Here is a 26,529-nt window from a genome sequence, read left to right on the forward strand (position 1 = left end):
GACCTGTCAGTGCATATGGAGCCTTTGCTTTTATCTGCTTGGCCACGTCTTCCACATCTGGAGGCCTTCCACGGCAAAATCTGGGCTCTCTTCACTCGCCAACGCAAAAAACTGTTACAAGAAACAGAGACGCTTGACCTTTTCGCAAAGTCGAGGAGCCCGGCGTCCGCGGTGCGTCGGCGTCGTCGTTAGTGTGCGCGAATCGGAGAGGGTTATTAGCGCTAATTTATGCGGGGACGTGACGGGCCGCCAGACACGGAGAGGTCGGAGGTCACGGTAGGGTCGTCCTTTGGCGTTCAGATGGTTATTTTTTGTTTGACAAGCTCAGGTTGTTTGGATAGTTTCAAACAAAAACAATAATATTAAAATCCGATTGGACCGCTAGCCCTCCTAGTCAAATGGATTGGACGTTTATTGCCGTGAAAGCCAGCAAAAGAGTTATACAATAACAATAATAATTGCAAATGGTTAATCAAAAACAACACAATATAATATCTTATGAAGTATTGTGACATAATATGGCATTGAAATGCGAGCAAAAGGCCATTTCTGGTAAATATGCTATGAAAAATTGAGGATATCAAACAACGCAAATGATGGCATAAATGTCATTTTACATGTAGAATACAAATTTGGACTCAAATCTGACTGTTTAAAAGAAAACAAAATCATAGTTATATTACCAAAATAGGCCCTGTTGTTTTTGCATCAATTCTGGTTGTGACATCACAACCAGAATTGATTATCATTACTAGCTTTGTAGCGCTGCACTCACTATCGATAGCATGCTAGCCACCATTCGGACTGTGATACCATATTATTATATTATATTTTTGGGGGTGGGTGTGGCTAAGATAAATTAGGAAGAAAGACTAATTACGTTCCAATTGAATTATTTAGCCATTTCTCTCACTTTTTCTTCACTCATTTGTGTTCAAAATATGGCCTGCTATCATTTTATAATCACTTTTTGGAGATTTCACAGCACCTTAAATAGAATGAAAACCTACGTCGCATTTGTCTTGGTAACGCTCGGCATTTGCTAATAGCGATGGCGGCGCAACTACACGACAAACGGCGGCGATCCGTCTCCGCGTGAGAAGCACTGAGCTCGGCTTGGGCTTCAAGCCTTGTCGTTTGATCAATATCTCCGCCCGAGTTTCGTCCCCCGAGCCCCTAATGGCCAAAACCCTTCTAACGGCGGTAATGCTATCTGAGGTTCAAGGGGAGGCGGCGGCGGGGGGCGGGGGGGTCGCTTTTCAGCGGGTCCTCGCGCTAACGTGCAATAAATTCAAAGGTCCCGCAGAAAAAGCCACGGAAGGGGGCCGCCGTCAGAGAACTTTCGAGGGTTTGCGACGGTCCACCTTCTCGTGTCTGGATCCACAAAAGAGGCAGCGAGTAATGGCTTCCTTATGGCCCCCCCGACGGAAGAGTGATGGGCTGACAGAAGGTATGTTAAAGATCTCCCTCCTTCCCGACCGCTACACGGAGGCTCCGACCTTGCTCAAAACGCGGCTTTAACAAGAGCTCGCCGGGTCAGCTCTCAAGTCATCGGTCACCGGGGGAAGGGGGGCTTAAGCGGGATAGCGCTCGTCGACGATTGTCAACAAAGGCAACATTTTACGTTAGCCAAACGGTCGTTTGCTCCTCCCTCCGAGTCAGATTTTTTTTTTTTTCCGGACAGCAACTATGTCGGGGTGATTGTGACACGTCCCATAAATCTGAGAGAGTATGATGGATGCCTGCGTTTGTTACATTTGCAGTTCTCTAACATTCTTTTGCGATGTTTCACTTGTTCCCTTTTGGCCGTCGGATTTTGGCTGGGGTCAAAAGTAGAAAGGCCAACTTACTTGAGAACATAGCAGCATCACCAGTTCCACCACCGACGTGCTGGACTTCATGCAAACCAGACCTGGAAAAGACCATAAAAGACATTAATTGAAGGAACGATATGGACAAAAACAACTTTTTTATGGTTGAGTACACATAGTCCTTTAAAAGTCTTGTGAATATGACTTTAATCCTTTTCTGTACCACTCAAAGATAGTGGAGGTGCTGGAGCCTATCCCAGTCAACTACAGGCAGCAGATGGGGGACGCCCCGAACGGGTTGCCAGATAACCGCAGGGCACACAGACAGACAACCTGAATGAATATTATTTTTTGAAAATGGAGATTTTTCTTTCGATTGGAATGGAAATAATGGTGGAATTCTCCGTATTTTCCTTTCTTCAGCCATCCTAGTAAGGCCGCCAACCGACTAATCTGACTGATGTCAAGGTTTAAGCGAAATTTATGCTGTTTTTTTCCCCTCATGGACTCTTTTGTTTTCCCTTTTCCATCCTAGCCAGACATTATAGAAACCTATAATTGTACTTATAAAATAACGTGAGCTGATGGTAGTCATATGTGAAGCTAGGTTTTATTTTGGAATGAAATCCTATTATAATTTTGCATCCATCCAATCAGTTGTTTTCCCTTTTCCACCTGAAAGAGCTCAAACAAGAGAAGTCCTTTCATCGCAAACCAAGGCCAACTGATGGTGGCCTGATATTTTAAGGCCAAATGTTCCCCAGTTTAGATTTGATCCTTTTTCCACCCACTCCTTTTCCCTTTTCCATCCGAGCCAGAAATGATAGAAACATATACTTCTAGTTCAAAATAACGTAAGCTGATGGTAGTCATATGTGAAGCTAGGGTTAATTGTGGAATGAAATCCTATGACAATTTTGCATCCATCCAATCTCTTGTTTTCCCTTTTCCACCTGAAAGAGCTCAAACAAGAGAAGAAGCCATTTCATCACAAACCAAGGCCAACTGATGGTGGCCTGATATTTTAAGGCCAAATGTTCCCTTGTCTAGATTTTTTCCCTCTTCCACCCACTGCTTTTCCCTTTTCCATCCAACAAGAATCAGGGCAGACACCATAGAAATCCGTACTTTCTCCACAGAGGAACTCATCGTAGCCTGACGTTGCCGTAAGAAACACAGAGCGACTAAACGCCGCCGAAATCGGGGGGCAACCCGAGTCAAAGGTACGGCCGCATATGGAACGGACATCTTTTTTCCAGCCGCTAGTCCTTCTGGTTGTACGCCGCCTCGGCGAGGCGGCCCTAAAGGAGCATATTGTAAAGACCGTGAGAGGAAGTGACCCTTCTCCTGTACACGGGGGCGCCGCCGCCGTCGACCTCTCGTTACGGCGCTGACGCGCCGAGCCATAAGTCAGCGCCGAGTGACGCGCTAGTCAGGTGGCCGGCTGACCCCGGCCTCGCGCCGGTAGACAAACTAAATGCCTTCTCTTTAAACACGGGGGGCTGCCAGTCCCTTTCCTGTAAACAGCGACCGGGGGTGAATGTGGCATTGTGGGGGTCGCCCGGGGAGGACGCCGGCCGACGCCCGTCACAACAGCGCCAGTGTCGGCCGCGGCTCCGCGGTAATTGCCGCAGAGAGGCCACCGGGCGGAGGGGGGCCCGTGGGGGGAGGCAAAAAAGGGCACCGGGGGTTGGAGGGGGGGCTTGACCCCGGATAATCTTAGACGTGATGGATTGCTGGTAATTACTGCTAAATGGAGAGCCTTTGCACGCCGGCACACTTTTTCAAGTGCGAGAAAAGGACGCCAGGGTAAACAGTGGATTTCCGCACGCTTGACAAACATTTGGAATTCAACGGCGCAAAAGACGGGAAGGCAGGCAGACCGGCAACTGTCAAACTCGGAGTCAAATAACGCCGTCACGCGTCACTTTGGCCATTCGGTCAGCCCGACGACAACTTTGAAGGGAAGACCAAATTCACACTTTAATTCCTTTTTTTTTTTAAACTAGTGTGTTGGCTACGACGGAAGCAATTTTTTAATTGACCTTTGACACACTAGGACAGAAATGGCTTGAAAAAAAATAGGAGAAAATAATTGTCATTTTAGGCGTGTGTTGGTTTGCATGTAGAAAATATCATTTAGCAATGTGCATTTTTTATGGAATTTTACTTAGTAACTTGGAGTTAGATTTTAACTTCATTTATATAATATCACAGTAGAAAGTCATAAATCACAGTGTATATATTTTTGTAATAATTGTATCAATGGAAAATAGTATGTATGTAATATACTATAACTTGAACAAAATACATTTGTAGACAATATGAAGATAAGTTACCCAGCAATAAAAAAAATATATTTTTTTTTGTAGTTGGATCATAAGTAACTTTTAAAACAATTTTAGTTGTAGAAACTAAATTTGAAGCAACATTGTAGATAATATTACTACTATTAATAGTAAGTCAAAGTATTGATAATTAGTATTTTGCATTAAAATATATATTTTGTAGTTATATAATATGGGCTATAGTTGTAGAATCGTTTTTTCTTTAGTTGTAGCAAAGTTAATGTGTAGAAAAAAATGATTAAATGATTTTTTGTATGGATAGTAAGCGTCATACTTGTAGAAATTTTTGGGAATATATTTTGTAAAACATAGAAATTCATGTATGTGTCGCAAAGTTAAGTTATAGATAATATAATTTAACACAATGGAAAATATATTTTTGTAGTTATACAAGACAGTGTAGAAAATAATGTTGTTGCAAGAGGAATATGCGATAAAAATGGGGATAACTGAGTTTGTATAGTTTTTTTTTTTTTTTAAACATAACTTCAATCAATCATTGTCTGCCGTCAAAACGAGTTGGACGTCTATCATTGTCAAAGGCAGCGAAATACGATCACCCACAAGTGCACGAGCTAATGTTATTGTCTAAATGTGATTTTAAAAAGAAAAAAAAATCATCTCTCTCCCTCTGGAAAATAAACAAGGTAAAAAATCTAATTACTGTAATCCGAATCATGTTGCGGACATTGGCGTAACGTAGCCGCTTTTTCCTTTCTTTGAAATACATAAAGCTCAGAAGAAGTGGGTCAAATGGCTTGCTTTTTTTCTCTCTTTCTCCGCCAGACTATTTTTAGCTAACGTGGCTTCACCACGAGATCTTTTGGAAAGAGGAGACGCTGAGGTGGTGGTGGTCGTACCTTCGATGAGCAGCTCCTGTCCGTGACTGCCCAGCAGGGTCCGGGACAGGAAGGGGGCAAAGTCCACGAAGATCTCCCGGAGCAAGGGCGCCACCTTCTCCAGAGCTCGCTCCAACTTGGACGTAATGCTGGACAATCCCATAAATTCACAAATTAGTCACAACTACATTTAAAAGCACCAGACGACAATTACCGTATTTTTCCGACTATAAGGCGCACCACATTATAAGGCGCACCCTCAATTAATGACACATTTTAATTTTTTTGCCATATATAAAGCACACTGGATTATAAGGCACTCTGTCTATTTTGGAGGAATTTTAAGACTTTTAAGTGTGCCTTATAGTCGTGAAAATACGGTAACTTGGTCAATGTATTGTATCTATAGTGTTTCCTGCATTATCAATATTGATGTACTTATTTAGTATATACCAGTTTTTTTTTCATTGATATTTTTGGACCGATGTTTAGTAACAAACCATTTATTAAAATAATAAATGACGTAACATGTATTTAGGATTAACGCAAGGGCCAAACGTATCCTAGTTGATCCACAAGCCATGGGATATTTTTTCACTGATAAAAATGGATTTATCATATCAATATGATAAAAATTTTGATTTTGATTTGAATGTTGGGCTTAGTCTTTTTGTTTTGAGGGCCGCGACAGGCTCAGAGTTGGAATTAATTCCAATTTTCTATTGGCGGAGGAGTGGTTAGCGCGAAGGCCTCGCAGTTCTGGGGTCGCGGGTTCGATTCCAGGTCGGCTCTCACTGTTGCGTGGGTTTTCTCCAGGTGTTCCGCTTTCCTCCCACATCCCAAAACATGCATGCTAAGATAGCTGGTTGAAAACTCTAAATTGCCTAACTCTAGCTATGATTGGTTGTCCTTTGTCTCCTTGTGCCCTGCGATTGGCTCGCCACCAATTCAAGCCATGGCCGGGATAGGCTCCAGCATCACCTGCGACCCTTGCGAGGATAAGCGGTTCAGAAAATGAATGAATAAATGAATAATTTGACTTCAAATATTTTGTGATTTGGGCTCTAAATTGCTAAATTACACCATGGTATTCTATTTTTGGTTGTTTTTTTCCCAAAAAAGGATCTTTTAACAATGTCCAAGCAGTCCAAATGAGTCGACGAGTGCCTTTTCAAAGGTTAACGTCGACACACAACACGGTGGGAGCGCGTCGGTTGTTTTTGCCGCATGCGAAACGGATCGTAGTCCGGGGTTACGCTAGGCTGGCGCAGTCCCGGCTGCCATGGCAACAGATCCTCCATTTGCGGAGCAGAAACAGCCCAGCCGGGGCTCTGTCACAAACTATTAGAGCCGAGGGGAGATGACTCAAGGTCACTAACGCACGCAAACGCACTGGCGTACGCTCCGCCATGATGACGCCGCCACGGAGACGCTTTGGCGGTCCGAGGAGGTTTTCGGCACAATGAAATGATCCCGTGCCCACCTCATGTTTTGGGCCGTGTCTTCGGGCATGGGCGCCAACGTCTGCACGGCCGGAAGATTCTTGCTGGTGGCGCCGTTGACCAAACCGGAGGACGCGCCGGCGGGGTCCGTGGCTCCTGAAAGATGACAGCGGCCATTTTTAGTGTCTTAGACTAGGAGTGTGATTATTTGGAGTAAAATTGGAGTTTGAGGAAAATAGCACCACTAGATGGCGAGAAGAAAATGGGGTCACATTTTTCTTTCAGTTTGATATAGATTCCTTTTGTTGACATCTTTTTACCCTACATTTTTTTATTACACGGACTAGCATTCTTTACTTCGATACAAACTTTTCTGGTGAGAAAATCACTTGCCTATATGAACTCTGCTAACATCGTGTTAGCTTAGCATTTACACTGCCTTTTCAGGCCCAAATATGCTGTAAATTTGACTCAAATATGGATTTTATAAGCTATACAGCCCCAGAAATGATAAAAAAAGCTTAAACACGCTTAAATCCATCATACAAACGGACTATCTCTCAAAAATAGTAAAACACTAGCATTCTTTACTTCGATACAAACTTTTCTGGCGAGAAAATCACTTGAATATGAACTCAGCTAACATCGTGTTAGCGTAGCATTTTCACTGCGACTCAAATATGGATTGTATAAGCTATGCAGCCCAAGAAATGGTTTTAAAAAGCTCAAACACGCTTAAATCCGTCCTACAAACGGACTATTTCTCAAAAATAGTAAACCACTAGCATTCTTTACCGGGAAAATCTCCTGCCCATATGAACTCAGCTAACATCCTATTAGCGTAGCATTTTTGCTGGGACTTCACTTCCCCGAAAATGCAGTAAATTTGACCCAAGTACGACATGAGGTTAAGAAAATTCCGTCTTTTGTTTCGTATAAGATGCCAATTTTCAATTTCTCAAAATCTAATCCAATGAAGTGGTTCGGGGCCATGCTAACTAACTTTTGTGACCAACACCTGACGATAACCTGAACCGACGTCAGATGTTTGCGGTCCACAATAGAGCACGTTGTCTGGACGGAACGCGGGGAAAGCCCCAAACAATGTGATATCACGGGTCCCGCGTGAACGCCGCCGCCGGCTTTCGGATACGTCGGCCTCATTCCTCGCCGAGCGGAGGGGATTTTTCCCCCGTGCCGCGGGCCGCGTGTTGCGGTCAAACTCAGATGCTGAGGCCAATGATTGGTGTGAAAAGTAAGAGAAGAACAACATTTAGAAATGTAGCTGTGAAAAGGGGGAGGGTGGAAGACAGACATTTTTCAGGGAAGTCTTTCCGTGGGTTGCGTAAGGGGGAATTCAGCAAGCCACACAAAGGTTTGTATTGTGACACCCAGGCGAAACGGGTATGGAAGGGCAACTCTGCCATCTGGTGGTAGTGAATTTTTTTAAGAATACATGCAGAAGAAAAGATAGCGAGGAGATAAACTGGGGTAAGTGCTGGATGAGCCCGTTTTGGTGTCGTTTAAAGGGGGATGGAGGGTTGGCAGTGATTGGCAGCGAGTGTTAGCGATGCTAATGTGGATGCGGGAGCTTGGAATTTTTGGGGGTAAATTTTTTTGATAGTTGAAATCAGGATTCAATTTGGTTTGGCCATGCACACTGTTTCATATGTTCAATCTGGATTCAAGTTGTTGTTTGTCAATTCGGTTTGATGTTAGAAATTCTAAACCTGTTTGGATTGAAAGTGGATTTCGGGTTTTAAAATGTGAGTCCGAATTTGAAAAGCTTTTAGACTTGCAAAGACCAATATTTGTTAAAATTTGGACTCAAATTAGACAGGTTTTGGAAATTTTGATTTGACATATTTTTTAATATAGGTTATATAATAAATATTCTAACAGTAAATAGATCAGATCTTGCTTAAATTGGTTTTAATTTGTCAACTATTGTCGCGTGTTGAACCTTTGAATAAAATCTGAAGAACATTTTTTTGGGACAAATCAAACACTTACTGCGGTTTCAAGTCATTATGTGATCCCGTGTGGATTCTAATCCCAATGTAAACATGAACCGGGACCACTTTGACATTTTAGCTCATCAAAATTAAAAAGTGGCCACACGTTTCCGTGAGACTGCGCCAACTTACCCATGGTGTTAATGGTGCTTTTAGGGGTGGCGGCAAACATGTCGGGGGTCCCCAACCCGGAAGAGGGGCTGCCCCCTCCCGCTGAGATGGCGAGGGCCCCCGCGGGGGGCTTCTTGAGGGGAAGGACCACGCTCCTACAAGGGGGGGGAAGAAAAAAAAATGTAACAAAGTTACGACCTCGGAGAGAAGGCGGTGTGAATAGAGCAGCATCAAAGAGAGCCAGTTCAGTCCTCAGCGAGTCTGCGTTTGCTCTTTTGGGTTTTTGAGGACGTCTGATGACAGACAGCTGGCCCGCCATTGAGACCCTTTTGGGTCCGGGTTCATTTCAACGTCTGGATATGCTCAGCAAGAGACAGTACAGGAATGGTTTTGTTTCGCGTCGCATGTTACGGACGGACGCGTGGAAATATGGAAAGAAAAGCAGGAAAAAGGATTTAATCGGAGTACAAATTTTATTTGGCCTGTGATTGGGAGGCTACGAGAATAAAAATTGATGGAATAGGACTCAGGGGTGTCGGACTCGGGTTGGTTCGGGGGCCGCTTTAACGTCAACTTCATTTCACGTGGGCCGGACCATTTTAGATATAATATTTAGATTTTTTTAAATAAATGGATTAAAAGAACGGGATTAAAAGCCCTGAATATTCCGTTTTTTTAGATCTAAAACAATGTTTATTTTAGCTTTTTTTTAATATATTTTTAGATTTTACAAAATGATTTTTGAACTAAAAACACACAAAAAAATGGATTAAAAATGACAATTATTGATTTAAAAGGAGGAAAATCAGGAAATATAATATACATCTATACTCTTCATTTGAATATGATCCTAAAACAGACAATTGGCACTCATGATTGACTTTCCCGGGCCGCACAAAATGATGCGGTGGGCCAGATTTGGCCCCCGGGCCGCCACTTTGACACTGGAATAGGTGATGATTTTTGCTCTAGTTTAACAACCTAGAGGAGGGGTGGTCAACAGGTTAGACAAAATTATAAACATTGACAAAGAGCCACTTTACTTCAGAAGCAGTATTAATAAATATACCAACAAATATATATATATATATATATATATATATATATATATATATATATATATATATATATATATATATTTCTAAATAGAATTTATGATTTGTTTTGAATGCGCCCTGATGAATGTAAGTGTATTTTAAGAGAGAATAAAAAAGACCCACGGTATATACAAAATATGATGATATGCAAATAGCTGCGTTTATTGTGGCTGGCAGCCGCGTGCGGCTCGAGAGCCGCATCTTCGCTAACCTAGAGGACCAAAATGTACATTTTTGTTGTTTTTTAGTTGTTGTAGGCTATCACTATCTTGAAAAATAGGCTCATCCCGTTATTTAGGAGGCGAATCGGATCTAATCTAACCTAATCAACTTCCCGCATCCATTTTCCAGCCACTCTAAAGTTGAAGTAGGATTTTTTTTCTTCATTTCTGCCTCCATTTTGAATTATTTATGGCCACGGCATTCTGAGCGGCGCCTGACAGGCGCCTGACGACAAAACCCCAAATTGCGCTAATTTTGTTTTTCTTCTCCGGCACGCCGGCGGATCAAAACTGCGGGGAAAAAAAAGAAGAAGAAGAAAAAGAAAAAGTGTCTTGAAAGCTCGCACCGGATTGGTGTTCTCATCTCCAGAGATTTTGACTCGGCGGGCTCTGAAGCTAACCGTTGACAAGCGTCATTTATCTGGCGGACCTTTGTTCTGCTCTCCCGCGTGAAACCTCATTGACAGGTATCAGAACATCTCGCCGAGACGAGAGGGGGCGCCGTAGGAACGCCGTACGTGAATAATTCATGAGCTCCCGGCTCATGAATCATGCATGGCTTATCTGGAGCATATTTTATTAATGGGATGCTCTTAATTGAGTTGCGGCGGCTGAAGCGGGGATTAATCCGGGGATGAATATTAACCAGCCGTACGGCGGAAGCGCGCCTCCACGCGCCAATCCCATCTCGCCGGGGTTTATTTAGTGCTACAAAAGGACGATAAAGTGGAAGGCGGCAATTGGAAACAATTAGCGGCTGGTTTGCTCGCTTTTCGGGACAATTAGACGGACAAGTTCGGGGAGAGAAAATGGAATTGTTTGCGTATTGCATCAATTATTCATTTGGACTTGTAGAATGGGTGTCAGACTCATGGCCCGCCCGCTAAGGAGGGGGGAGGGGGGTGATCCGGCACCCCTACTGGGGGTTTTCTTTCTACTTTGTAGCCCAGTACTACTGTGGATACAGAATAGATTTACTTTGGGTTTTTTTTTTTCCACGGGTGGCGTAAAAGCAGATGTTTTGACGGATTTGAGCACTCTGCTCAATTGTGTATCCACATTCATGTCGATTTTTCAGTTAAATGGGAGCCAATGAGTTAAGAAGGAACCTTAAAATGTCCCAAGACCAACAGGAAGTGACCCGGAAGTGACCCAAAAATTCGTGACCGGACGTTTCGTCGAAAGACGTTTGGTCCCCGGACGTTTGGTCGAACGGACGTTTGGTCGAACGGACAGAGAGTTTACGGTTGATATTTTGATATTAGATATTTAAATATTAAACTCACTCTCTTTCTCTCTCTCATGATTATAATTTTGAGAACTGGTTTCAACAATAACAACCCTGCGACCAAACGTCCGTGCGACCAAACGTCCATTCGACCAACCGTCCGGGGACCAAACATCTTTGGACGAAACATCCGAGTACCCAAAAATTAGCAGAGAAGAAGAAGTAGCCCAGAAATGTCCTCAAAATCATTAGGAAATGATCCATAATTTACAGAAAGTGAACTGTAAGGACCCTAAAATGACAACTATCCATGTTCAATTTACTTAAACTAGTTTTGGTTGCTCATCTTTCACTACCATTGACGGCGCTAGACGTCCAATCCATTTTGACTGGGAGGGGCAAATGAACCCCTGGTCAGTAAATTTACTTTTTGAGACAAAAATAAGATAGTAGGAAGGTGGTCCTTGAACTAAACAGAGTTTGACGCACTTGCTGTAGAGGTCTAGGGATTTTAATGGTTTTGGATTATTATTATTATTTTTTTAATTACTACTGGGCTTGTGCAAAACTACATCTCAGCTATTTGAATCTTTTCTGTTCATTTCTATTGATTTCCTCAACTGATTGTCATTGACAACAATAGACAACACCATGCATGCTCATTTCGCAATACCATTGACGGCGCAATATGTCCAATTTATTTTGACGGGGTGGGCATCGCCGTTAGTGCTTCATTAAAAAAAATATATAGAAAAATCGCAATCATCGTTTCGAAGTGCAGTATCGGGATTAATTGGGATGAAAACATGTCGTTTTTTGGGGAAATTAGCATTTGGCTATAACCTTACATATTTACATTGTATATATTCATTCATAGGTATTGTCCCTTTATTAAATAAATGAAAATCCAAGTCCAACTCGGAGATGAAATGTCATCTGGGCCAATTTGAAATTGTACGGAAAGCAGGTGCCCCCCACCCAAAGTCATTCTCCGTCCCTTTTGACGTTGTCACGTCCAATCTGCGTCCGTTCCGACGAGCCATTGAAAGGCCCGTCGGCGCCTGGCAGCTCATTTGGCCGACAGGTGGCAGACAATTAGACACGGCGAGCGGGTGGCGCGCCCAGACGCCTGGCGTCAAAGCGCCTCAAAAACCATACTCTTTGGCTGTAGAAACTCATTTGGGGATGTCGCGTCGGATTAGCCCGACGGGCCGTGAAGTGGACGGGCCGGACGAGGCGGACGGGGCGGACGGACGCGGGGGCCGCTTCTGTTTAATCTGTCATCAACACCCTGGAGACCCCCGCGACCTTCTCGCCGCGACTCCCATTCATCACGCTCACCTCGGCCCGTTTAGAAAGCGCTCTTTGAAAAAAAGAAAATAAAGTAAAAGGTTGACGTCGTGGCTGGCTTACCGATGCTATTTTTTGATTTCTTTTTAAGTCCGATTAAGTTACGTGGTTGGCTGCTACCGGTCAAAAATGGATTGGACGTCTAATGCCGTCAATGGCAATGAAAGAAGAGCATTCGGAGTCACTGGTTCAATGTCAGAGTGCATTTCTGTTCGTATTCGTTATGTTTTGGATCCTATTTTATTCATAGAGCAAGGGTGTCAAACTCGGGTTGGTTCGCGGGCCACATTAAGGTCAACTTGATTTCATGCGGGCCAGACTATTTTAGATATAATATTGAGATTTGTTTTTATATAAATGGATTAAAAGAACGGGATTAAAAGCCCTGAATATTCAGTTTTTTAATAGATCTAAAACAATGTTTATTTTAGCTTTTTTAATATATTTTTAGATTTTACAAAATGATTTTTGCACTAAAAACACAGAAAAAATGGATAAAAAAAATAACAATTATTGATTTAAAAGGGGGAAAATCAGGAAATTGAATATACATCTATACTCTTCCTTTTAATTTGATCCTAAAACAGAATCAAGCAAAATCATTTACTTTCCCGGGCAACACAAAATGATGCAGCGGGCCAGATTTGGCCCCCGGGCTGCCACTTTGACAAGTGATGTAGAGTAATATTGATTATCGTAAATATATGAATGACTAATAATATATATTTTTAAAAAATCTAAATGGCACTGAAATATGAGCATTCACAGTGAATTAAATAAAATTAAAAAACAACATTGGAGGTAAGAGTGTATTTGTTTTGATTCTTTGATTATAAATGTATGAATTTGAGCTTTATTCCCATTTTATTTATAGCTTTGTTTAGTTATTTAAGTATATAATAATAATAATAATAATAATACATAATGTCAATACTACTACATGAGCATTTATACTCCGTTTAAGGGGTTAAATATGCCATGAAATTAAAAACAACATATAATAGATATTTAGCCTCTTTTTACTTTTTAGAACTATTCCTAAATATTTTATTTGATTACTACCACTTAAAAAAATCTTAAGAGTATAATCATAATTGAAACCTGGCGTGCAAATTTTGGACCATTTTAGGTGACATTTCTATACCCAAAGTTAATAATAAGGTAATATTGTTAATATTATCACATGCTGCCTGAGCCCTCCCAGTCAAAATGAATTGGACGTCTACTGCCGTGTGATATTCCGCAGTGTGTCTGTGGCTTTTCTTACCTGTCGAAGGAGTGAAACTGCACGGGTCGACTGCTTTGGGCCATGGCGGTGAGCTCAGGGCAGGAGACGGGCTCCGGCCCCGCCTCCGCGCCCTCGGCGGGCGGAGCCACCAGACTCTTGAGGATCTCCTTGACGTTGAGCCCCGAGGAAGAGGAGGAGGAGGAAGAGGAGGAGGGTGCTGGATGCCCGGAGAAGAGTTCGACGGCGGCGCCGGAGGCGGAGCCGTTGAGGAGGCGCTCGATTCCGACGCCGGGGAAAGATCGTTCCTCGGAGGGCGGGGCCGGGAATGTTTGCGCTGAGACAAAAAAGAAACGTGTTTAGCAAATTGTTTTGGTGGATCATTGTTAGTCCAACAAAATAAAAGATACACTGTACAAACAATTTTAAGCGTTACACAAAATAACTATATTTTACCTATTAGTAAAGGTAGTTAAAGGAAAAAGGCGACCCGCCAGGCTTATAAAGCAATGACAGAACTGCTGTAATTTTGAATTGGGAAAAAAAAAAAAAAAATTAATAAACATAAAATAATACACACACACACACACACATATATACACATATATATATATATATATATATATATATATATATATAAATATATAAATATATAAATATATATATATATATATATATATATATATATATATATAAATATATACATATACATATATACATATACACACATACACATATACATATACATATACACATACACATACACATACACATACACATATACATATACAGATATATATATTAGATATTTTTTAAATAGGTGCAAACCCTAAAATGAAAGACCATCACTATAAAATGATAAAGAGCCATTAAATGTATTACGGAGAAATAAAAAATGTTTGGTTTTAATGTTTTTTTTAAAATGTTGATCCAAGATGGCAGCGTGCAATGACAGTGGCTCTTTGCTCTTTGCTCTCCAGTTTGGTGCTTTGTTTCTTCAGTCTTTGACTGAAATACAGTATGTAATTACATAAAAATAATAAAATAGCAAAGCACCCTAAAATGTGGGTAAGTATAATAAAAATTAAAATGTACTGCGCTAGCACTGCAGTTGCCAGCCAATCGCAGGTGACGAGGACGAGGGCAAGACTTCTTTGGTTGTTTTTAAGTTTTACGCAAGTGTCTTTGGACCATTGCATTCAATTTAGTCGCAAATTTAAGCACGACGAGTTGGAGACACTCACCCGTGCACTTGCTTGCCGAGTTGGCGTCCCGGGGAGGACGCGAGGCGTGGTCCGCCGACTTGGCGGCGGTCCTGCCGACCTGACGCCGAGGCTCCAGGATGTCCCGGTACTTGGACACCATGAGGACTGAGATGAAGTAGACCACGGCCAGGGCCAAGAACTGAGCTTGTTTGCTGTCATCCTGTCAAGACAAACGTATTATAGTTATATCATGTACCAACATTAAAATATGAAGAAAATGTTAAACATAGGGACATATTAGAAATGAAATCTATTCTTCTCCTCTGGTGCTGTACTTGCAGCTTTAGAGACAATTATTATTGGGCCCTTAATTCAAACAGAAATGAGCAATTATAGACCTTTGTCAAACCTCCCTTTTCAAACACTTAACTTTATAGCATATATAACCTTAAGTAAGCCTTTGTTTTGTTATTTCCCAATTGAATTACTCCCTTTCAAGAGTGAATAATGACATTTTACTAGCAATAACTTTCAATATTTTATCAATGTTATTGCTGCTAACTCAGCGTTGCTTTGATCACAACCTAGTTTTTGGGAGGTCAATCATAGCAACGTGATATCAGCGTATTGTAATTAATCTACTATGTCCTCAAAATACTCGTGCATTTGCTTCAGTTAAACAGCAGAAGGTGCCAAAGAGTTTGCCTGAAAAGCTCAACCAGACAGATTCAAATGAGATGTTTTTCATAGCCATGACGTGATTCAAGTGGAAAAAAAAATATATCTATATATTTTTTAGTCAATGATTGACCGTGTTTTCTACCCACCACGTCGCGGAAGACCACAGCGCGCAGGCGGTTGATATCCACATCTTGCAAGAGGCGATCGGGGTCCTCGACGGGGGACAGGTTCAAGGGGACGCTTTGGAACGTACTGGAAAGCTGGCAGGAGGTTGGAAAAAGTCACACACCCGCAAAAAAACAAGGTTCCACGGGAGCTTCGGAACGGAACGCTACCTCGCCCGGAGTGATGGCGTCTGGTGGCGTGTCCAGGCGCCCGTCGGCAGCGGCGGCGGCGCCGGGGGAGGCCGGCTTTCCGTGGTGGGCGAGTCTCTGCCTGCACTCCAGGCAGCTCCTTACCGCCATGCAGCAAACTGAACAAATATCACGGATGCAATTATCTCATGACAAATATATTTATATGAGCTTCAAGTTCAAACAGATGATAAAATGTGGCATTAAATCTTCAGTGGGCTCGGCGGTAGATCTCATGCGGGTTTATTTTTGACCCAAATAGGACATTTATATTTCAATATTAATTGGGCTATAACCAGAGACTATTTCAGGACATGTACCATGTTTTCCGCACTACTATTCAATGAATAGCACATCTTAAAATTTGTTTCATATATATAAGCATTGGATTATAAAACGCAGTAGTAGTCTTAGGGGATTGTTATGCATCCACTAGATCAAGGGTGTCAGACTCGGGTTGGTTTGCAGGCCGCGTTAACGTCAACTTGATTTTACGTGGGCCGGACCATTTTAGATATCATATTTAGATATTTTTTTTAATAAATGGATTAAAATTAATGGATAAAAATCCCTGAATATTCAGCTTTTTATAGATCTAAAACAATGTTTATTTTAGCTTTTTTTATATATATTTTTAGATTTTACAAAATGATTTTTGAACTAAAAACACAGAAAAAATGGATTAAAAAATGACAATTATTGATTTAAAAGGGGGAAAATCAGGAAATTTAATATACATCTATACTCTTCATTTTAACTTGATCCTAAAACAGAAAGTTGGCACTCATCATTGACTTTCCCGGGCCACACAAAATGATGCGGCGGGCCCCATTTGGCCCCCGGGCCGCCACTTTGACACATATGATGCAGAGTAATATGGATTATCGTAAATATATGAATGACTAATAATATATATTTTTAAATAATCTAAATGGCACTGAAATATGAGCATTTATGTTTGACCCAAATAGCACATTTATATTTTAATATGAATTTGACTATAACCAGAGACTATTTCAGGTGGCCATTTACTGTATTTTCCACACTATAAGGCGCACCTTCAATGATTAGTACAGTAATATACATCTATACTCTTCATTTAAATTTGATCCTAAAACAGAAAGTCGGCCCTCATGATTGACTTTCCCGGGCCACACAAAATGATGCGGCGGGCCAGATTTGGCCCCAGGGCCGCCACTTTGACACATGTGCACTAGATGGAGCTGTGCTAAAGGGACTTCAATACAATGATTAATCAATATTGATCCAAATATAAGGCACATTTAGTGGCACAGAAAATACGATCATTTAGTCATCAACGATCATTTGCTGCCGGATACCCCCGTCCACGAGACATTTGGGACATTTTGGCTTACCGAGTCGAAGGCACTGTCGCATGAGTCCGCCCGACGACATGTTCTTCTCGGCCTCGATCTCGCCGAAGTTGAGCGAACTGGAGAAGACCAGCACATCCACCATCACCATCAGACGGGACAGAAAGGTGATGGCCGTCTCCGACGACATGCCTTGCGTGGCCTCGATGTTCTCCACCTTCTCACCCCCCAAAAAAGAAAAAAAAACATAGTGCGATAGGAGTCGGTGAGCGTGACCCACCCCGCCGCTAGATGTCAGTAGCGACTTACGGTGGGCGAGGTGGCGGCCGAGAGCAGAGGCAGAATCCCCCCACAGGCGATGATGATGTTGTCCACCATCTGCGAGATGAGGTGGATGGTGTTGTGCACAAAAATGATGTTCTCGCTGCTGTTGACGAAATCCATCACCGATTTGGTGGAATGGCTGAAAAAAAGAGAGCAGGTAAACATATTAAAACCCATTTTCATTAAAGAGTAGTCATGGGAAGGGAGCAGGGATCTGATGTTAACCCTTTAAAGGACATTTCATTTAATTCTGAAACAAAACAGACTCGAACCCAATCGAGAGTTTGCCTCATCTCATTTTCTGAACCACTTTATCCTCACTAGGCTCGCAAGGGGTGCTGGAGCCTATCCCAGCTGACTTCCAGCCAGAGGCGGGGGATACCCTGAATGGGTGGCCAGCCAATCACAGGGCACGATGAGACAAACAACCAATCACTCATAGCTAGGGGCAATTTAGAGTGTCCAATCAGCCTATCATGCATGTCTTTGGAATGTGGGAGGAAACCGGAGTACCCGGAGAAAACCCATGCAGGCCCAGGGGGAACATGCAAACTCCACACAGGTGGACCGCGCCGGTTTTGAACCCAGATCCCCCACTGAAAGGCCGACGTGCTAACCACTCAGCTGCCGGGCCGCCCGATATTTTGCGTCCACATGGTGTAAATGCCACATTTTAGTTTGGCTCTTAAAAATGGCTGCCAATGCCAAACCTCTAAGTCTCCTGCCGTCAATAATAATTTTTATTTTGTTTGCTTACCTTCTCCAGACATGGACGTCACTCTCCAGGGCGAAGAGCAAGTCGGCCAGAAGTCTCTGGTGCAACGGTGACCACTTGAACTCGGGGATGCGGAACATGGTGGTGCGGGGACCCGGGCTGAACCCGGGTTGCCGGCCCTCCTCTTCCGTCGGCTCGCCCGTCATCTGAAATTAAAAAAATAATCATTTGGACTAAATCCTAACATCTGGCGACAATTTGAAGGAAAAATAAATAAAAATCAGCAATCACGTGATCGGGAATTGGGTAAAAAAAACATCACATTTAGATAACGTATTTGTTTACATTTTTAGGCTAACGTTTTTAACATTTTAGCTAACGTGGACATCCCTTGCCGTCAATGGCGATGAAACATGATCACTTTCCTTGGCAGTTACTGAGTTAAGATAACAAAATAATGTGCAAGATACATGTACACATTATTTGATCATATTTCTGTTTATATTTACACTACTGAAACTGAGAAAATGTCCACTGAGTGAAAACAAACAAACACATTTACTCATGTAAATTACATTGCTTAAACAATTTGTTTGCAAGCATATTTTGGTGCAGTACAACTGATCGGAAAAAAAATGTTGTTGTTGTTGTTTCTTTGTTAAAAATCACCCTTTGTACGATTGTAATGTTGCGATATGACAAAAAATTGGACCGTAATGGACTCCAAATCAAGTAACATGGACCCCCATGCAAAAAAGACGCAATCGGGACAGACTAACTTGATGGCGGATGAACGACTTAACGATTCAATCCGTTCACAACATACGACAAACGTACAAGTCCTCCGCCGACCTTCTTTCCCACCAGCTCAATAAAAACGGGAAAAAAAACGACAATAACATCAACAAGAACCTCAGAGCGAGCGATAAACGCCGATGAACAAATCAACAAGACGGCTCCTAAAGCCCCTTAAAAAAGAAGAAGAAAAAAAAGGCATCAGCGGGAGTCAATCGAAGACAAACGCTGAACAAAAACATTGAAACGTGCTCTGCTTTTCAAACACGCCGCTTTAGGACTTTTGCTGCCCAATTACGGGTAAAGTAATTACAAAAACAGCAAAATGAAATGAAGATGGTTTTCAAACAAATGCATGGGTAGGAATACATTTTCATGTAGAAAAAATATATATTATTTTAGAAGAAAATGTAAAAAACAATAAAAAACTCATTAATTGCGCTAAAATATTTGCATTACTTAGAGCTGGGTGATAATTTGATTGAACTATTTTTGTTTGTTTTTGTTAGGGCAATTAAAAAAAACATTCCCTGCATGAGGCGCATGTTTTAACTTCATTAAACTACATAATCATTCCATTTTGTACCAATTTCATAGCTTGATTAACCGATATTGCATCGGTTAGTGTATATTGAGAGATTTTAATTGTGCTTCATAGTGCGGAAAATACGGTAAATGACTAAATTGTAAAAAAATCAGTTTTTTTTATTAATTATACAGAATTCCGCTCCTCTGAAAATGACGAGATCGGTGACATTTCTAATCAATTTTGCATTTTTTTATCTACACGAGTCACGTCTCATTTTACAACCAACTAAAAATTCCTAACGGCGTCCTCACCTGGGTGCTCGCCATGGTCTGAATCTTGACCTCCTTTCCGTCCTCCGCCTCCGAGGGCTTCCAAAGGCAAGAAACGTCGCCTTTAGGGGGCGCCACCGGATTTCCCACCGAGGCGGCGTCCTCTCGGACGGGATCCACTTGGCGGTCCTTTTCCAAAATGGCCGTCGGGCCGTCGAGGAAGTCCAGATCGTCGCCGGGCGGCGCCCCGGAAGGCGGAGCCTCCTCGAACGCGAGCACGTCGGCATCTTCGTCGTCGTCCAGTGAGATGAGAGGAGCCGAGATGGCGGGATAGACGGCGCCCAGCAGCGAGGCCACCTCCAATGGCGCGTCGGCGTCGTCCATCTTGACCTCGGTGGCTTCCACTTTTTCGGCTTTGACGTCCGACGCCAGTTGGGGGGCTCGGGGAGGCTCTTCCCGGGTCGACCCTTCCGTCGGCGGGTCGGCGGCGTCGCTGCCCGGCGACGGCGAGCTGCCGCCGTCCGTGTCCGCCATGTCCGTCATGCCGGCGGGCTGAGCGGACAGACCCGAGATGGTGCTGACCAATCCTTTTTTCCCTTTCTTGATGTTTTCCTCGTCCTGCCGCTGGTATTCCTCGTACATGTTGGCCAGGTACTCCTTGTGGGCCTCGTACGTCACCTGTCAATCAGTACAGGGCTTTTAGCTCATTGGCTGTCATTGACGGATTGTATAACAGATATCTACGAGCACTGAACGATCTATTCAGACGAGTTTCGACCAGGAAACGCACAACGCGCATGCGCGGGCAAAAAGAGGGATTTCTGGGTAATGAAGTATACTCGTGCACACAACACCGCCCAATTTTACTTCTATTAAACACATTTTACCTCTATTAAACACATTTTATTACTATTAAACCACTAGTTATGTGTTACTTTGTTAATAGATGGCGAATTAGAAGAAATAAAACATTTTTTCCAATCCAATATCCCGTTTTTGGTGTTTTTTCAGAGGGTTGGAACGAATCAATTGGTTTTTAGTTCATTTCAATGGGAAACGTCCGCTCGAGTTACGAAAAGCTCGGCATACGATCTCAGTCCCGGAACGGATTAAGATGTCGAGGTACCACTGTACAAATAAGAGAGAAAAAATATATAATTTGCAGGTTTGGGAGGGCATTATTTTTATATGTTACCAGAAACCAAATGTTATAGTAAAAATAGAGAAAATGAGCTAAATGGGTAACTGTTAGCATATGTTTTTCCAGAAAACTATAACCTAAAAAAAACAAGCTGTCATCTACAGAGAGAAAAAAATATATTAATCTTAGGCCAAACTAGGCACAAAAAAGTGCGACTTATAGTCGGGAAATACGCAAAGTCCAGAAAATACACAAAATACTTCTTTTTTTGCTACGAACGGCGGTCACCTTGGAGTGAGCGATGGAAAGCGTGTCCACCCAGACCCGCCAACCCCCCCACTCGTGTTTGACGGCGTGGTAGAGCAAGATCCGGAAGATGTTGTAGACCATCTCGCTGATCTTCTGCTCGTCGGGGCTTTTGGGTTTGATGAAGCCCAGAGAAAACATCCAGTCCTGCCACACCGAGCACTGAAGCAGACATCTGCAACATGGCAAAGGCGCACATATTTCTACCCAGGCAGCGAACATCAGAACACCCGCGCGTTACCCATGAAAACAAGACACCGCTCGCCGTCAGGTTTAAAAAAAGGAGTGACGCGTGGAAGAAAATTAATGAAGTTGTCGAGACGACAAAGCGGTGAGAAGAGTGAAAGGAAGCAAAAATAAAACAAGCTATGGCTTGTTTTATTGTTAATTAACAGCAAGGGAGTCCTTAAAAAAACGTTCGTCAAATGCGACACTAGAATCTCACGCCACGACCGTATTTTTCAGACTAGAAGTCGCACCTGAGAATAACTCGCACAAGAAATGGGTACTCTATCGTTTGGTCGCCCGGAAGGTTATTGATAATTACCATTGAAATGGTTGCTCAAATTCCCTAAATACAAACTGCGAATGACTATTTAGTCATACTTAATGCCCTAGTAAAGAAAAGCTCCAAATGTCCGTACTTTTATTGTTTTTTGTTGGAGAACTTGTTAAGACCCTGACTGAACTGACGTCGCTTCTTAAAAGGGACAACGCATGTACATACAAACTCTTATACTACACTCACACATCGGCTCAGTGAAACTGCCATTGTTGGCTTTTATTAATGCATAGACTGTGTTGTTTTACCTTGTTTTGTCGCCGGTCTTTTGGTCGCCGGTCTTTTGATCGCCCGTCGTCGCGGTCGGGGCGACCAAAAGACCGCAACCAAAAGACCGGCGACCAAAAGACCGGCGACCAAAAGACGGCGACCAAAAGACCGGCGACCAATCGACCGCACACGGTTTGGTCGTGGATGAGTTTATCGCGAGTAGGCGTCCCATAGGCGTCCGTCATATTAATGGTAAGTTAATTTTTTTAAAGAAACCGTTTTTAGACTGTAATAATAGCAAAGTTAGTTTAAAAAAAAGTCAAAAACTCCATATAAGGAGATAGAATAGCATCACGCACCTAGCATATTTGTTGCTAAATTTGGATTAAAAAGTGTATTTATCCAAATTTCCCGGACTTTTATTGTGTTTTGTTGGAGAACTTGTTAAGACCCTGACTGAACTGACGTAGCTTCTTAAAGGGACAACGCATGTACATACAAACTCTTCTACACTCATACGTGGACTCAGTGAAACTGCTCATGGCCATTGATGGCTTTCATTGATGCGTAGACCGTCTTGTTTTACCTTGTTTTGTTGCCGGTCTTTTGGTCGCCGGGCTTTTGGTCGCCGGTCTTTTGGTCGCCCGTTGTCGCGGTCTGGGCGACCAAAAGACCGCGACCAAAAGACCGGCGACCAATCGACCGCACACGCAAGAAATGTACCTCTACGTACAAAATTCAAGTTCCGAGAAGCCTCAACGGGAACATTTTGTTCCAAAATACAAAAGAAATCCGAAAAATAAAGTCCAAGTTTCTCACCGTCTGTTTTCTCGGCTGCCGCTGAACAGTTTGATCATGTCGGAGAGGAAGAGGCGGCGGATTTCCATCAGTTCGCCGCTGGGGGCCGATTTCTTTAATAGGCCGGCTATCACTTTCAGGATCACTGTGAGCGCCGGTGGAGAAACAAACAAATAAAACGTGCAGTTCTCACACTTCGCCTGAACCTTTTGCAAAATTCTAAATTCGCTCACGACTTGGGGAAATAGCCAGAAAATTTCAAAGTGGAGGAATAAAAAAATTAACGCGCTTCTGATAGTCTGAGCGTCATAATATGACGAGAGTCAAGTCATGAAACGAGAAAAAAAGAGACTATGATATGGTCGTAATATTACAAGATTTAAATTGTGATGGTGGAAATCAGAATATTCTCAAATTAAAACATTAATACTTGGTAATATTACAGGGTGGGAATCATGTTACAAAATTAAAGATGTTTTGCTGCTTTAACCAATATTGCATCGTTTAGTGTTTATTGAGAGTTTTTTTAATAGTGCCTCATAGTGCGGAAAATACGGTAAATTAATATATTGCAAAAAATATTTTTTTTAAATTTAAATAACCCCAAATAACCCTAACACTTTACATGACTTGAACTATATTGCAAAAAATCTTTTTTTTTAATTTAAATAACCCCAAATAACCCTAACACTTTACATTACTTGAACTATATTGCAAAAAAATATTTTTTTAAATTTAAATAACCCCAAATAACCCTAACACTTTACATGACTAACTATATTGCAAAAAATCATTTTTTTAAATTTAAATAACCCCAAATAACCCTAAAACTTTACATGACTTGAACTGAAAGTCGTTACGTTTCCAGACGTATCCACAAAACTACTTTTGCCATAATGTTAGTTGACTAAAGCAATATGAGGACAAAGTCATAAAACTACAAAGTCAAAGTCGTTCTACTGCTTATTTTTACGTGACGTGGATCGGTTGGTTTTCGGGTCAGGCAAATTTCGACGTACGGTAACGTAAAGGTCAGGCTTTTTCCCCCGAAGGGTGGCAAAAACGCCACAAAACGAGTCAAAAGTTAAAATAGAAATGCGTACTTGGGTTCTGAATCTTGGTGCTGGAGTCGGGCTCGGCGTGCGGCGTGCGGACCACCTGCGTGCACGCCTGCTCTGTAAGAATCTGAGGATGGACGAGCAGAAGGTGACGCCCACTAACGGGGAAAAAACGCCGATGACGCCACGGCTTACCTCGTAGAGCGCGTTGTAGGTGGTCAGCGTCAAGGCGCCGCCGTGTAGCGGGAGCTTTTCGCCCAGGAGCGTGAAGAGACTTTGGGTGTGCATGATCTCCACCTTCCTCCTGCGTGGATCAAGATATTTATCAGCGTAACCGACGGGTATTGATTCTAATTAAGGCCGATGCTGATACTGACTTAAAAGAAAAGAAAAAACAAATCAACTGATGTCTAATATGTATAAATTATGGAAGGATCTACTTTTTAACTACCTTGGGGGCGTTATGGTCGGGATCGAGGTCGGCAGGAGGGCAGCTCAGATGCGTGATTTGCAAAAAATTGCGGCGAAATGAAGGTTTTCGAAATCAAAGGGAAGTCTTGACAAGCATCCGTGACAGGTCGTTTATGTCAGCCGAGGCTTTTACTCGGAATTTTTCCAAGACGGCACAATTGCTTCCTGTGTTTTTCCTATATTGCTCATTCTTTTCCTGCTCTGATTGAGCTCTAGCACCCTCACAACCCTCAAGAGGACAAGCGGCTTGCAGAATGAATGAATGAACGACCATTCCTATAATTACTACGTGCTAACGGTGCGACAAGATGATGTAAAAATGAGGCCAGGAACCAAATTCAAGAGCCACCGGCGGTTCAAAAATAAACAAATAAGAGTTAAACACTTGGCTAGGATACTGCGGCAAAACGTCTTTTAAAAGAGTCCGACGGGAAGCGTGTTAGCGAGCGCACTGGGTCGTAAACCCGGCTCGGTCGGGGGGGAGGGGTACGGAATGACTAAAGGTAGCCCGTCCCGTGGAATCAAGATGTAAGTGAGGCGCCGAGGAGGGAAACGACTTCGGCGGTGACAAACGAGCCAGAGGAACGAAAGCGGCGCCAAGGTGAACGTGGCGAGGAATGTGCTGCTGCCAAAATGACTTTGCTTGCGTTTTGGACATCTGTGTTCATTCATGGCTAAGTTAAGTTAAGAAGAAAAAAATATATGAATGAAACTTTTTTTTTAAAAAGAAATTACCTAAACGTGTGTGCCTGGTGCTTAAATCCATCTATTTTTTTAATTAATTGGACATATACATTGAAGTCTTTCATTCTTTTTGAGCTGCGGGGTGCCGGAGCCTCTCCCAGCTGACATCGGGCAAACGGCTGACGAAGCCCTAGACTGGTCGCCGGTCCGTCGGAAAGGCCGACGACCATTGGCGCTCACGATCGCAGCCCCGCGTGGCGGGAATCGATCCCACGCTGTCTGCACCCAAGTCAGGTCAAAAAAAAAACACTGCACCATCGGGTGGCGATAAATGAGTGTTTTCCTTGTAAATTTAATTTGAGATTTAACAATCCTATCATTTATGTGTTCAGGACTCAGCTATCTCACCAGTGATTTCCATATTTTATATCACAGGTTAGTGGAGAGCCATATGCATACATGGAAAGAGCCACATATGGCTCCCCAGCCACAGGTTCCCTACCCTTGCACTAGCTACTAGCTATGACGTGAGTACATTGTGAAATGGCTAGATAAAGTACAACCGAACTCAGTTTTGCTTCCGTTGCCTTTTTAAAAACGGGTTTTTAGCGTGTGGGTGTAGCGTGTATGTTTAAGGTGGTGTATGTTTTGCGTCTATAAAAACGGTGCGTTCTTTGTGTGTGTGTCAAATACAGAAATAGCACTCGTTACTGACACTGCGGCTAAAAATACGATGCCCCGTATAGTCGTGAAAATACGGTACTATACGTATGAATGATTTTTCATCATTGGAGGGCAACCCATTGGCAGTCGGATTGACTCCAGCACCCCCGCGAACTTTGCGGGTCAGTGGAAAACGGAGCGGTAACCAAAGGGTTTCCAGCAGTTGAACAACTTGACCCATGCTGATGAATGGAAAAGTTTTTTTTGCAAAAAATTGCTTTTTTTTACTTACTTGTGTCCCAAATGTTTGAGGAAATAGGCCAGGACTTTGAGGGACTGCACTTGAATATTTTCACTCTTGGATGCCAGCAGTTTGTAGATGACCCTGCCAGACACACAAAGCAAAGATGAAGGATTGCGATTGGGCGTTCAAGATTAAAGCAAAAGGGAATTTGGTTTGGGACTGGGCCTCTCACCGTATTCCGTTTCTCTGGTCGAAGGCCGGAATCATGGAGGCCGGGTGCTCGGCCATGAGGGCCACCAGAACCTGAAGCACGTCGTGTAGGTTCTCGTCCTGCACGCAAATAGTGGAAAACAAACATCATAATCGATACATTCAAAAATCAAGGAACTCAATTATTGCGTGGTTACTGTAAGTGACCGACTATCTACAAGGGTGTCAGACTCGGCTTGGTTCACGGGCCGCTTTAACGTCAACTTGATTTCACGTGGCCATTTTAGATA

General features: G+C 42.7%; 2 protein-coding genes across 2 annotated transcripts in view; one reads left to right on the forward strand and one right to left on the reverse strand.

Moving 5' to 3' along the window:
* LOC144083293 (putative nucleotidyltransferase MAB21L1) overlaps positions 1 to 5,151 on the forward strand; it is a 36,994-nt gene extending 31,843 nt beyond the window's left edge. Inside the window, exon 2 of the transcript XR_013303514.1 lies at positions 4,946 to 5,151. The gene's annotated coding sequence lies outside the window, so the exon portion shown is untranslated. The remainder of the gene's footprint in view (positions 1 to 4,945) is intronic.
* LOC144083292 (neurobeachin-like) overlaps positions 1 to 26,529 on the reverse strand; it is a 120,616-nt gene that overhangs the window by 83,049 nt on the left and 11,038 nt on the right. The window contains exons 6-23 of the mRNA XM_077611004.1: positions 26,262 to 26,359; positions 26,078 to 26,170; positions 24,163 to 24,271; positions 24,013 to 24,094; positions 22,931 to 23,054; positions 21,322 to 21,514; positions 19,935 to 20,570; positions 18,342 to 18,505; positions 17,570 to 17,723; positions 17,303 to 17,477; positions 15,909 to 16,045; positions 15,720 to 15,833; positions 14,932 to 15,112; positions 13,730 to 14,024; positions 8,588 to 8,721; positions 6,482 to 6,596; positions 5,020 to 5,147; positions 1,851 to 1,912 (exon numbers count right to left, since the gene is read on the reverse strand). Of these exons, the coding sequence (XP_077467130.1) occupies positions 1,851 to 1,912; positions 5,020 to 5,147; positions 6,482 to 6,596; positions 8,588 to 8,721; positions 13,730 to 14,024; positions 14,932 to 15,112; positions 15,720 to 15,833; positions 15,909 to 16,045; positions 17,303 to 17,477; positions 17,570 to 17,723; positions 18,342 to 18,505; positions 19,935 to 20,570; positions 21,322 to 21,514; positions 22,931 to 23,054; positions 24,013 to 24,094; positions 24,163 to 24,271; positions 26,078 to 26,170; positions 26,262 to 26,359 (2,994 nt within the window). The remainder of the gene's footprint in view (positions 1 to 1,850; positions 1,913 to 5,019; positions 5,148 to 6,481; positions 6,597 to 8,587; positions 8,722 to 13,729; positions 14,025 to 14,931; positions 15,113 to 15,719; positions 15,834 to 15,908; positions 16,046 to 17,302; positions 17,478 to 17,569; positions 17,724 to 18,341; positions 18,506 to 19,934; positions 20,571 to 21,321; positions 21,515 to 22,930; positions 23,055 to 24,012; positions 24,095 to 24,162; positions 24,272 to 26,077; positions 26,171 to 26,261; positions 26,360 to 26,529) is intronic.

The sequence above is a fragment of the Stigmatopora argus genome, chromosome 10 (genome assembly GCF_051989625.1).
Source record: "Stigmatopora argus isolate UIUO_Sarg chromosome 10, RoL_Sarg_1.0, whole genome shotgun sequence".
Classification (NCBI taxonomy): domain Eukaryota; kingdom Metazoa; phylum Chordata; class Actinopteri; order Syngnathiformes; family Syngnathidae; genus Stigmatopora; species Stigmatopora argus.